This window comes from Orcinus orca, chromosome 3 (assembly GCF_937001465.1).
Source record: "Orcinus orca chromosome 3, mOrcOrc1.1, whole genome shotgun sequence".
NCBI classification, from domain to species: Eukaryota; Metazoa; Chordata; class Mammalia; order Artiodactyla; family Delphinidae; genus Orcinus; species Orcinus orca.
The window spans coordinates 139,117,541-139,131,933 of NC_064561.1; the positions used below are offsets into that span (position 1 = coordinate 139,117,541).

At 36.0% G+C, this 14,393-nt stretch overlaps 1 protein-coding gene across 9 annotated transcripts in view; it reads left to right on the top strand.

Moving 5' to 3' along the window:
• Window positions 1-14,393, top strand: part of PDE4D (phosphodiesterase 4D) — a 1,454,760-nt gene that overhangs the window by 1,156,291 nt on the left and 284,076 nt on the right. Inside the window, exon 1 of one of the 9 annotated variants that reach the window (XM_004275175.4) lies at window positions 7,467-8,654. The exons of the other annotated variants lie outside the window; for them this stretch is intronic. Within the exon in view, the coding sequence (XP_004275223.1) occupies window positions 8,590-8,654 (65 nt within the window). The 5' untranslated portion in view covers window positions 7,467-8,589. Of the gene's footprint in view, window positions 1-7,466; window positions 8,655-14,393 lie in introns of those variants that run through there. 9 annotated transcript variants of the gene reach the window in all.

A 14,393-nucleotide genomic window follows, 5' to 3' on the forward strand; every position in this document is an offset into this window, starting at 1 on the left:
CGTGATCTTGTCATATATATCCTCATTATGAATCTAAAAATTAGAAAAAGGACAGTGAACTTAGATTGTTTAATCCTGGATATATTGAAAATCTAGAATTTATTGGCTGTTAAATATGTCCATTGTTATGCCAGTAACATGCACACATACACCATTTACAATGGATATTTATTCATTGCTGCTGTCCAGCTGAAGAGAATGGATGTCTTAAAAACAATTCCGCAAAACATAATAGCAACTTTTAATCTCCCTCTCTTCTCCCTCACCAACCCACTCCCCTTTGTCATAAGCAAACACACACACGCGTGTGTGCGCGCGCGCACGCACGCACACACAGCAGATACATCTGGATCCAATTACTTTTTCTACCGCCAGTGATATGAGTTTGAACAAATCACTAGCTTTCTTTATTCATAAAATTATCACCCCTAATTTGCAGGGTGGCTGTGATGAATAAATAAGAAAGTATATAATGTACTTATTAGGTAATTAGTAAATAATAGTAATTATTATTTTTTTAATTTATGACAGCTTTATTGTTTTAAATTAATTTTTCAATGCAGAGTCAATCTCTAATCAGTGTAGAATCATTTAGTTTTTCCATTTGTTTTGTCAATTTTGTTGGTTGTGTTTTTCAAGGAATTTTTCCATGCTGCTTAAATTTTCAAATTTATTGGCATAAAGCTGTTCGTAATACATTTTCATTAATTTTTTATGTCTATAGAACTGACACTGATAATTTGTGTTTTCTCAGATCAGTTCTTTATCAGCATTACTAGGTGTTCGTCAATTTATTATTCTTTACAAGGAACCAGCTTTCGGCTTCGATGATTTTCTTTTTTATGTCATTGTTTTATACTCTTATCTTTATTTTTTATTTTATTTTTCTTTTATTCTACTGTTAAAGTATAATTAGCTGTTATCTTTCTAGCTTTTTGATATTATACTTTATAAAATGTTGTCAATCTTTCTTCTTTTCTTTTTACCCCCCAGCTTTATTGAGGTATAATTGGCAAATAAAATTATGTGTATTTAAAGTGTACAACATGATGATTTAATATTTGTATATATTGTGAAATGATTACCACAATCAGGTTAATGAACACTTCTATCACCTTACATAGTTACCATTTTTTATGGTGATAATACTTAAGACCTACTCTCTTAGAAAACTGCAAGTTTACAATACAGTATTAACTATAGTCACTGTGTGGTATGTTAGATTCACTGAACTTATTCTTCTCATAACTGAAGGTTTGTACACTTTGACCAGTATCTCTCCATTCTCCCCTCACCCATATTACCATTCTACACTCTGTTTCTATGATTTTGACTTTTTTTTTTTTCTTTTAGATTCCACATATAAGTGAGATCATACAGTATTTGTCTTTCTCTGGCTTATTCACTTAGCATAAGGTCCTCTGGGTTCATCCATGTTGTCACAGATGGCAGGATTTCCTTCTTTCCCGTGGCTGATTAATATTGCATTTTACATATCTATAAATATATATACACACACTACATATATATGCTATATATACTATATGATCTATGATATATATATCATATAATCTTTACTCATCCATTGGGGGACACTTAGGTTGCTTCCAAATCTTGGCTGTTGTGAATACTGCTGCAATGAACATGGAAGTGCGGATATCTCCTTGAGAAACTGGTTTCTTTCCTTTGGATAAATACCTAGAAGTGGAATTGCTGGATCACATGGTAGTTCTATTTTTGATTTTTTTGAGGAACTCCATTCTGTTTTTTATAATGGCTGCACCAATTTACATTCCTACCAAGAGTGTACAAGGGTCCCCTTTTCTTCACATCTTTACTAGCATTTGTTATTGCTTGTCTTTTTGATTAAAAAAGTCTTAATAGGTGTGTGAGGTGCTATGTTATTGTGGTTTTGATTTGCAATTCCCTGATGATTAATTATGTTGAACATCTTTTTATGTACCTATTAGCCATTTGTATGTCTGCTCAGGTCCTTTGCCATTTATTAATCATATTATTTGGGTTCTTTTGCTATTGAGTTGTATGAGTTTCATATGTATTTAAAATATTAACACTTTATCAGATATGTGGTAACACTTTATCAGATATGTGGTTTGCAAATATCTTCTCCCATTCCATAGGTTACATTTTCACTTTTGTGATATTGTGATTTATAAGAAATATATATTTGGTCATTCAGCTGACCAAAATCTCTTTCTAATATATATTAGGTCTTTTTCCACTCGTTCCTGGTTCATACCTCTTAAAACCGCTGGAATTTCCTGTGGTAAGGGCCATAAAGGTGTCTTTTGTTTTGTTAATGAGATAACTTAAGGAAGAGGACTGTTGGTAGGGGAACCCACCAATCCTTTAGAGGGTTGGAACTTTCAGTTTCACCCAGACCTCTGGGAAGGAGAGAGGCTAGAGGTTGAATCACTCCTCAAAGGCCAGCGATTTAATTAGTCTTACCTGTAACAAAGAAGCCTCCATAAAAACTGGAAAGAATGGGGTTCAGAGAGCTTCTGGATTGGTGAATATGGGGAGATGAGGGCCAAGTGGTGCTCTAGAAGAAAGAGTGTGGAAGCTTTGTTTCCTTTCCCCGTACCATGTATGCATCTTTTCCATTTGCCTGTTCCTGAGTTATATCCTTTTATAATAAACCAGTAATCTAGTGAGTAAATGAGTTTCCTAAACTCTTGTTAGCAGCTCTAGCAAATTAATCAGATCCAAGGAGGGGGTCATGGGAACCTCTGATTTATAACCAGTTTTTCAGAAGCACAAGTAACAACCTGCGCTTGCAACTGACATCTGTAGAGAGCAGGAGGCTGTCTTGTGGATCTGAGCACTTAACCTGTGGAATCTGATATTATCTCCAGGTGGATGGTGTCAGTATTGGGTTGAATTCTCAGACACCCTGCTGGTGTCAGAGAATTGCTTGTTGGTATGGGAAAGCCTTCCCCACACTCACACACTTTACAATTGGGTGCAGAACCCAAAAGAATTTCGTTGATGATTTCATTTGCTGTGCAGAAGCGTTTTAGCTTGATGTAAAGATTCAATGCAATACCTATAAAAACTCCAATGGCATTTTTCACATAAATAAAAAAGACAATTCTACCATTCACATGGAACTACAAAAGACCATTAATAGCCAAAACAATTTTGAAACAGAAGGACAAAGCTGGAGGCATCACATTTCCTGATTTCAGGCTATACTGCAAAGCTATAGTAATCAAAACAGTATGACACTGACATTAAAAACAGACCCACAGATCAATGGAACAGAATAGAGAGCCCAGAAATTTACCCATGCATTTTTGGTCAATTAATTTTTAATAAAGGAGCCAAGGACATACATTGGGGAAAGGATAATCTCTTCAATAAATGGTGTTGGGAAAACTGGATAACCACATGCAAAAGAATGAAACTGGACCCCTATCTTACACCATTCACAAAACTTTACTTGAAATAGATTAAAGACTTAAATAGAAGACCTGAAACTGTAAAATTCCTAGAAGAAAATAGGGAAAAACTCCTTGACATTGGTCTTGGCAATGATTTTTTAGATAGGACACCAAAAGCACAGGCAACAAAAGCAAAATAAAACAAGTGGGATTACATCAAATCATGATAATTATTGTTCTAACCTGACATTTTACAAAAGAGGTAGGAAACCTGAAGGTCAGAAGCCTTCAAAATGTAATACTTTGAGCTTTTCCTCGGAGTTAAGGAATTTAGCTCCAAAGACATTTATGCTTATAGAAAAGTCCTTGAATCGAAATGTATACTTAGTGAGTGTAGTAAGATAATAGAAACAGCTCAAAATCTGCTCCAGATTCCCCTCCAGATAAAGGAAATACCACATTATTCCTCAATAAGGAGGAAGTGGTGCAAGATTTCAAAATGTCTTGTTTTTATAATATTAGAGTACAGTGTAGAATGCCAGGAAACTGTAATCAAAAACAAAAAACAAAACCCTGCAGATCCATGGTCATTTTTTCCTAAAAAGTTAGTTGACATATATACAGTCCTGAATTTAAGCACATTTAACAGGCCTGCATATATTGTTAGATCATAGCATGGTTCTCAAAAATCTGCTCATGACAGATCTGTTGTAATCTGAAAATAAGAGTTTACTCAGAGAAGATTTGAAAGTGGGCAGAGTATTTCAAAGTAATAATATCTGAAAAAACTTGGATTGTATAGTAAAATCATTCCTTAACCGTTCATTCAGTTGGTTTCAGTTACTGTTTTATGTTTAACTCTTGGCTTTTGGTAAACGTCCTTAGTCCCATAAGTCGTGCTCACCATTGAATAAGAGAAGGGGAATCATGTTTAGGGTGCACCCAGTCTAGTTGCATGCAACTGGTGCTTTCCACAGGAGTGTTGCCCATATTGCCTTGTGACACCGATTAGTATGAGAGAGATTTTCAGTGATAGTTGGACCTTTTTTTTTTTCTATTAATACTTATATTGGGGGGAAAATGTAATCAGCATATCAAACCCATTTATCAAATAAAGTTATCATTTAAATTTATGTTAAGTTAAAAAAAGTGAGTCAATGAAGAAAAATATCTAGTGAGTAAAGGTATAGATGGTATAGATGCCAGTATGGCAGAGTTGTAGAGGTTGTGTCCAGATGCCTGAAGTTTAGGAAACATCATACTGCACAGTGGTTTGATTCAACCAAATGTATACGGTTGGATGACCTCAGTGAACATAAACATTTGTAGTACAGTCCTTTGAAATGTTGTGGTGACAATAGTCAAACAGAGGTTTATACAACACTATACAATTTAGTGCATCGGGGAAATGCTAGAAATCATAGCAGCTTCTAGATTAAATGTATGCTCTTCAAAGCCATCCAGACAAGTGCCTCATGGTTCCTAAAGTCCACTCTCCTCAGATTCAGGCATCCACGTTAGCCATCTTATACACTATCATATATTTGTATACTAACAGGAATGTTTGGCATTGGGAGCAGAGCCATATCCCTCCATTCTGAGAAGCTTTTCAGAGGAAAATTATGTGATAGTCAACATATAAAACATTATTTAAGAAGTTTCCCTGTGACTCCAATAAAGATGTAAAAAAAAAAAAAAGAATTTTCCCTGTGAAAAAATTGCCTTAGGATGGAGAAAACACTGTAATATTCAGCAAGTATTATTAGGGTTTTTGAAAATTATTATTATTTTGTCACTACCTTTTTTTAGCACTTTTTTAATATTTATTAAATTTAATTAATTAATTAATTAATTTTGGCTGTGTCAACTCTTAGTTGCCACATGCAGGATCTTCGTTGAGGCATGTGGGCTCTTTTGTTGTGGTACTTGGGTTCTTCGTTGCAGCATACAGGCTTCTCTCTAGTTGTGGCGCCAGAGCGCGTGGTTTCTGTAGTTTGTGGCACACGGGCTCTCTAGTTGAGGAGCGCAGGCACAGTAGTTGTGGCACGCGAGCTTAGTTGCCCCTTGGCATGTGGGATCTTAGTTCCCCAACCAGGGATCGAACCCACGTCTCCTGCATTGGAAGGCAGATTCTTTACCACTGGACCACCAGGGAAGTCCCCTGTCACTACCTTAAATGTTAGGGGTAAGAGCAAAAGTAAAAATTTCAATCTCCATGGCCTGGTACTATTGTGTATCTGTCTTTTTCTGTAATGGCAACCTTGAAGTAGGGATCCAGGAAGCTTTGAATCTTCTGGTTAGTCTCATATGTTGTCAGATTTCCCACTACTTAAACTCAGTTTCTTTGGGCACAGGGATGATATATTAGTCATTAAGGGACTATTACACAGTGTTTAGGAGATACCCAACAAGTGGGCTAGGATTTTCAGAGATAGATTCTCGGAATACGTGTAACATTGAGCAGCACACAGGACAGCACTAACCTAAAGAGGTTAAAGATGTGTTTGTGACAGGGAAGGGAGTGCCGGTGAGCTAAGTAATCTCACTGGGACAGAGAGCCTTCTGGTGGATGGGGGAGCACAGGACTGACTATTTCAGGAGAGTTTAACACACAACATTCAGACATTACATTTTGTGATCACTGTCATTTTCTTTCTGAAATGACAGGAGATATTTGCTGGACCTTGCATGATAGAGAACAGTGCTTCAAATAAGTAATAGTAGTTGGTTACTTTTACTCAGTCTGGGTTTTTTTTTTCCCCCACATTAAAATTCCAAGAAAAAAAGATAAACCTCTTTTTGTAAGCCCCCTGAGTAGTTCCCTCAGCTTTCTTTTGAATTTCTGAAAAGATGTGATTGGTTAACCTGCCTTAAAGTGGCAGCAACATGTTAAACACGGAACAGAGCCAAGAATCCATGAAGGCCCCTGAATAGTCATAGGAAAACTGAAAAGCTTAAGGAGATAACTATATGTCAAGCAATTTATTGGTATTTACCTGAAGAGTCCTGAGGGTCACTCAGAGGAGACTAAATAATAAATGCACCTTGAAGTGTGACCAGGGGAGGAGCTGAAGTGTTTGTTGTAATGAGCAGCTAGAGGTCTGGCGGGATGCCTTACTACATTAATTTTCCAAGTCCTTTGGGTGGGTCACAATTGCGCTAAAACATCCTGCCTGCAAATGCTAAATAAATACCAAGTTCACGTCAGACTAGAGAACCAACGTACTAACTAATGTCACTTAAGAAATCAGAATGCTTAAATTATTTTTCACGTGATAGTTCACATCCAAAATAACTGAAGTTGGCACACCCAGAGAAATATATATCCTCGGTGCAGATGTTTAGAGGGATGGGGAGGGAGGTCAAATCCTCTTCTCTTAGAAGCAATTTGAATTGTTTTGTTTGTTTGTTTTTTGTGTGTTTTTAAAATTTTTATTGGAGTATAGCTGATTTGCAATGTCATGCTAGTTTCAGGTGTACAGCAAAGTGATTCAGTTATACATATACATATTTAGTCTTTTTCAGATTCTTATCCCATATAAATTATTACAGAATATTGAGTAGAGTTCCCTGTGCTCTACAGTTAGGTCCTTGTTGGTTATCTATTTATATACAGTAGTATGTATATGTTAATCCCAAGCTCCTAATTTATCCCTCTCCCCAACGTTTCCCCTTTGGTAACCATAAGTTTGTTTTCAAAATGGGTAGGTTTAATTATGTTTACTATAATAGAAAAGTTTTTATTTCAAATGTAGGAGGTGGGGCAGGGATTAGTCTTCACAATAAGAGATGTTGAGGTGATATGATATAAGCTTCATTCCTTACTGAAGGACTGTTAGGAATTTGCAAACACAGAGTCTTGGTATATATAAATCAATGAAATTTGCATATGATTTTCAAAATGAAATAAGGTTTAGAAAACATTGTGCAAGAAAACAGCCTCAGTACATGTAGCCACTTGTCCAGCAGAAATTCATTAGATTTTTCAGTTTAAACATCACAGCATGACCTGATGCAACGTTGCCTGCTACGTTCTGTTGGATTTTTAAGAGGCAGTTTGTGTCTCTACAACCAAACCCAAAGCGTGACATTTCATTAAATGGGCTCAACATGAACAGCTGCTAAGTTCCCCAAGTCCTCTCAACTTTGCTTTTGACTAGAAATTTTAGTTTTCAGTGCCAGACTTTGAGAAAATGATTTTTTTTTTTTTTTGAGGGAGGATAAACAAGTCTGTGGAAAAGGGGTGTGTTCCTTATGAAGGTGCTCAGGGAATCTTACCCTGAATAACACAGACACCTCATTGCCCAGACGAGGAAATGGATTTATAAATTTTGAGATGTCTTCTGCCTGCTTGGCTGGTTTACACTCCAGGTCTCTGGTGCTGATCTGCAGCGAAGCTTTATAAGTTTCAGCAATTGACGAGGCTGGCTGGGCGCCAGGTCTTTTTTTTTTCCCCCTCTCACTTCCCTGCGATGTTTTGAACTGCCTTCCTACAGACGTCATACAGCCCTTGAGGAATAGTTTCTGCCTGGTGAGATTGAATGATAGTTCTCATTCACAAAGGCTTGGAGTCAGATTCTAAGCAGGGGACACAACGGAAATTACGTTCACAGGTACAGCAGCGAGCCCAGCTCAAGTGTGGAGAGCTTTGTTCCCTCCATGACTTATTGGCTCCCCCCGGAGAAGAGTGTTTTCCTGTGGTCGCCCTGAAATGGAACTTCACTGACAGCTCTGTGGTGTTACTGTACCTCGCGGTCATTTTCGTTTCCTTTCTCTCTACCTGAGCACTTTTAGAGTGTCAGAAACCTTTAAACCTTTTATTGCGGAATTGTAAAAAGGATGCGATCAAGTGGCTCTTTCACTGTGTTGGTTGCCCTTGTGACCAGATGAAGAATAGATTCAAAATCCAGTTCCTCCCTTGGCAATGCAAAACAGAAAACAAACTGTCACTTAAGAACAGCCCGGTGCTGGCGTAAATTCGGTATGAAAGAGGAAAAAGCTCCTATGTCTTAGAAGCCTCCCTCAGTTCTGGACTGGAGGCAGGAGTTGGACTCCGGGAAATTTGGATTTCTTCAAACAACCTCCTTTGGAAATGGAGTATATTTCAAGCCATCTTTTTCAAAATACAGCTGAAATGTATTAATCAGAATACTTGAAGATTTTTTCTTTTTTTTTTTCCTCCAAAATGAGCATTGTTATGAAGCCAAGATCCCGGTCTACAAGTTCCCTGAGGACTTCGGAGGGAGTGTGGTAACGTGCTTTTCTCTCCTGCTTCTCCCCTTCTTTCCTTTTAAGATTGACGTAATAGTGGAGTATTTAGTAATTGCTGACTCAGAGCTTCAAGAGTTAAGTGTGATGTTAAGGCTTTGTAAGAAAGAGCACACTGTTGGTGACACTTTCATTCTCTATTTTGTGCCTGATTTTGTCTGTTTTAAAAACAGTGGCGCTCACACTTTTTTTTTTAACTCCACGTGGACCATAGCAATTCATCTGGTGACAATTTTTAGAAGAGGAAGGAAACTTGCAAAAAACGTTGGGAGTTTAGAAAATGAAAACTTGTCGTTTTTCACTGCCTGATCAGGCTGTGTGTTTTCTTATCTTTCTTGCCTGATGCAAGCAGGCTGGTAGTTGACAGTCTTTGTCATGGTCTTTAAAAGTAGTACCTTGGCTTTTAGCACATGTGTGTTAGTGTAATTAATAACGTCATATATTTTAATCATATGAACCAACTTGAATTTAACTCTGACTAAATGTATATCAAGTTGCTTATCATTCAGGAATCTCCTACGTTTTATTTTGTTAGTATAGTGTTCCCTGATAATTATGTTTTTTGGTAATTTTAGTGTTTTCATCCTAACAAAAAGTATGTTAATTTCAATTTATTGCAATATTTAATTCTACTGTTTCCTCAATATTGTTTGATGTGGTCATACACACATGGTCCTTAAGGAATAGTTTCTCAATAAAGTAATTTTTGTGTCTAAAATAGTTATTTACAAAAATGCTTTTATGGCTGTTTCAGAGGTTAATTTTACTTTGTTTATCTTAGTGATTGATTGTAAATAAATAAATAAACTCACTTTTTGAAATGGAAATAATCCTTCAGACAGGAGAATTAAAAGCAATGATTGAAGGCAGGTGTTGGGGATAGAATGGAAGCAGGCAGGTAAAATGTATTACATATAATTATGTGAGCAGGCAAATACACAAATAAATACTTACGTTATTTGCATAAGGAATTCAGTCCACATTTATGTGATTGGGTTATCATTTGCTGTTATTGTACTAGTGTTTTATAGGGGACTAGAATCAAGAGTTGTCCCTTCAGTGGTATTTCTGTGAGTTTTAATAAACTATAGATGCAGATTTCATCTCATATCACTTGTGATCTTTTAAATAAATATGTGCAATAAATTCCTCCCTGAGTTTATTTAAAGAAAAGGTTGCATCTGCAAACAAATTCGTATGGCTCTTTTACACCAAGTAATAAATACTGGGAAATACTTAGAAACCTTCTATTAGTTACCATAGCTAATGTAAATCTCTAATATAAATGGGTGATCAGAATTTATAAAATCCACCTGTGATTTCTATCCTCTTATATGTGAATAAGTAGTATTTAACCAACCTATTTCTTATTTGTGCCTAAAATGCCGGGAGACATTTCCAAATTCAGGGTTCAATCAATCAGTAACAGTTAGTTCATTTCAGGAGTCTAGTAACATTGACATCCTTTACTCCTCCGAGAGTGTCATGGTCTGTTTTAATCCACAACTGTTCTATTTTATTATTCTAAATTATAAACGGTATCATCATAGATAAATAGGGCCACAATTCAAAGTATATTTTTAAAAATATTGATTTATGAATGTGTATATTGTTCCATTTAATTTTAAATAGTTTGCATAGTGTTTGGGTCAGAATGGTGTTTATGTAAGAAATAAATGTCTCTCTTTATGCTGATGATTCCTAATGGCACACTACGGAAACTCCCAGTTATTAATCTTACATCTGTCTTATTAATAATATGACTGTTTAGGTATATCACTGCTACCTCTAAATCATTTGACCTGAGATTGTAATTGCTGTAATTAGTTTAACTGTTTTATTATCCCTTTTATCATTCAAATTCTATGCACACATTTATTTATTTATATTTTTAAATAGTAGAATCTACATAGATTATACATCAGGTGTATAGAGGAAATATACATGTGTATGTGTATACGTATACATCTGATTAGGAGATTACATGGCAAACTCCTAATGATATTATATACCCTTCCTCTTAATTCATCTACTTAAAAAACACACCTTACTTATAGTTAAAATTCTATTAATTTCCAAAAATAAGATTAAAATAATCCTGAAATTAATCTGTTTCCTGATTATATAATATTGTAAATATATATAAATTTAAAGTATTATATAACAAGAATATATACTAGGTAGCTTTTAGCACATCTTTTTTTTTAACACCTTTATTGGAGTATAATTGCTTTACAATGGTGTGTTAGTTTCTGCTGTATAACAAAGTGAATCAGCTATACATATACATATATCCCCATATCTCCTCCCTCTTGTGTCTCCTTCCCACCCTCCCTACCCCACTCCTCTAGGTGGTCACAAAGCACCGAGCTGATCTCCCTGTAGCACATCTTTATATGTGTAGATGTCTGTATATCTGGTAAACAACAATTTGCTCAGTGTCTAAGGTATGGCAGATAAGCATTCCAATACTGTACAGATGTGATTTTCTGAATAACATTGCTTCTCAGATCAATAAATGATTTCTCTTTTCTATTAACTCTCTCCTCCTAAGGTTATAAAAGTTTGGGCTGGCTGAGAATTCTTATTTTGGCCTCATGATCATAGTAAGAGTATTTGAGTAGACTACAACTACTAGTTTTCTAATTGAGAATAAAAAGATGTAACAACAATAATATTTTGGAGGGAAAATTACTTATAACCCCCACTATCCCATCCTCAACTATTCTCATTTTTCACTTAACTTACATATCTTGAACAGTTGTAAATTCTGTGCTCTGCTTCTTCATTTACATGTCAGCGTGTACTTTTGTAATAATAATACTTCTAGCTTTCATTTTATTGAGTATCCCTTGTGAATGTGGACTCTGTAGAGAATTTTACATACAGTATCTTGTTTAGTCCTTATAACAAAATTGAAGGGAAGGAGTTGTTAACCCATATTTTACAGATGAAGAAATGAACCTAAGTGATAAAATAACTTGAACAGGGAATAACTTAACTGCCAGGGAGGGCTGGGATTGAACCCAAGTCAGTCTACTTCAGAAGCAGTGCTCTTTTTTTTTTTTTTTTTAACATCTTTATTGGGGTATAATTGCTTTACAATGGTGTGTTAGTTTCTGCTTTATAACAAAGTGAATCAGTCATACATAAACATATGTTCCCATATGTCTTCCCTCTTGCGTCTCCCTCCCTCCCACCCTCCCTATCCCACCCCTCCAGGCTGTCACAAAGCACCGAGCCAATATCCCTGTGCCATATGGCTGCTTCCCACTAGCTATCTACCTTACTACGTTTGTTAGTGTGTATATGCCCATGACTCTCTCTCGCCCTGTCACAGCTCACCCTTCCCCCTCCCCATAACCTCAAGTCCGTTCTCTAGGAGGTCTGCGTCTTTATTCCTGCCTTACCCCTAGGTTCTTCATGACATTTTTTTTTCTTAAATTCCATATATATGTGTTAGCATACAGTATTTGTCTTTTTCTTTCTGACTTACTTCACTGTGTATGACAGACTCTAGGTCTATCCACCTCATTACAAATAGCTCAATTTCGTTTCTTTTTATGGCTGAGTAATATTCCATTGTATATATGTGCCACATCTTCTTTATCCATTCATCCAATGATGGGCACTTAGGTTGTTTCCATCTCCGGGCTATTGTAAATAGAGCTGCAATGAACATTTTGGTACATGACTCTTTTTGAATTTTGGTTTTCTCAGGGTATATGCCCAGTAGTGGGATTGCTGGGTCATATGGTAGTTCTGTTTGTAGTTTTTTAAGGAACCTCCATACTGTTCTCCATAGTGGCTGAACCAATTCACATTCCCACCATCAGTGCAAGAGTGTTCCCTTTTCTCCACACCCTCTCCAGCATTTATTGTTTCTAGATTTTTTGATGATGGCCATTCTGACTGGTGTGAGATGATATCTCATTGTAGTTTTGATTTGCATTTCTCTAATGATGAATGATGTTGAGCATTCTTTCATGTGTTTGTTGGCAGTCTGTATATCTTCTTTGGAGAAATGTCTATTTAGGTCTTCTGCCCATTTTTGGATTGGGTTGTTTGTTTTTTTGTTATTGAGCTGCATGAGTTGCTTGTAAATTTTGGAGATTAATCCTTTGTTGGTTGCTTCATTTGCAAATATTTTCTCCCATTCTGAGGGTTGTCTTTTGGTCTTGTTTATGGTTTCCTTTGCTGTGCAAAAGCTTTGAAGTTTCATTAGGTCCCATTTGTTTATTTTTGTTTTTATTTCCATTACTCTAGGAGGTGGGTCAGAAAGGATCTTGCTGTGATTTATGACATAGAGTGTTCTGCCTATGTTTTCCTCTAAGAGTTTGATAGTTTCTGGCCTTACATTTAGGTCTTTAATCCATTTTGAGCTTATTTTCGTGTATGGTGTTAGGGAGTGATCTAATCTCATACTTTTACATGTACCTGTCCAGTTTTCCCAGCACCACTTATTGAAGAGGCTGTCCTTTCTCCACTGTACATTACTGCCACCTTTATCAAAGATAAGGTGTCCATATGTGCATGGGTTTATCTCTGGGCTTTCTATCCTGTTCCATTGATCTATCTTTCTGTTTTTGTGCCAGTACCATACCGTCTTGATAACTGTAGCTTTGTAGTATAGTCTGAAGTCAGGGAGCCTGATTCCTCCAGTTCCTTCTTTCATTCTCAAGATTAGCAGTGCTCTTTTTATTTCAGCATGTTGCCTCCCTCTGCTGTCTATCTAACTATCATTTTTAATGACTGTAAAATTATTCATCTTGTGACTATATCTAAATGCACTAAAATATTTGGTTAGATATTGGGCTATTAAAGTAGTAAATTGGAAGTTGTCTTTTGATAGGTATGATAGCCTACAAAGTTTAAGGCTGATGTTGGGCATTGAAAAATGACTATTTGAAAAACTTTTGTAATTATTTTCTACTGGTAGAAAAGAAGGTTCTCTCTTCCCTATTAAAGAGAAATAAGAAGCAAAAGTCAGTGCTTCTCAGTTCTGAATAGATAGATCATCTTTCCAATGACATTAGCAAGTTTTACTTTGTTCTCTCCAAGCTCTGTAAGGCTTCAGGTAAGAAACAAGTACTATGTCTCAGGCTTCGTATGAAGTTTCATACTGTTTTAAGTCAGCTTTGAAAAAGGTACAAAATCTTCTTTTTACATCTTTTATCTTACAGGCTTTTGTAAATGGGAAGACAAATGGAATTTGCATACTTTCTGCCTGTTCAGTATGCACTGACTTGGCTTAGGGAAGTGACTATTTTCAAGATTGGTTCAGAGTTTTGAACCTGCAATAAACTTTTTTGATCCTATTACCTAAGTTTGTATCATATCTGGTATATAATACACCTAGAGATAAACAGCTTTGAAGAGAAGTGGTTAAGATACCTTGAATATAATTTAAGACATAAAAAATGTTTTAATGCCAGGGAAGCACAGAGTGGATCACAGATAGGTTTACTCTTTAAAGTCATGAATTGTGAAATTCTCTGAGAAAGCCGTTTGTCCACTCTACGTCTAACTTGCTTTGTGTCCCTGGAGAAGCCACCTAGTCCCTCTATAGCCAGGTTTACTCACCTGTCAAATAAAGGGAATAAGCTAGATCAGTGAATTTCAAACATGTATTTTCAATGAACACTTTTTACAAATGATATGCTAATATAAATAAGGAAATGTGTACAAAACATTTAAAATTGTATGTTTATATTTGGTATA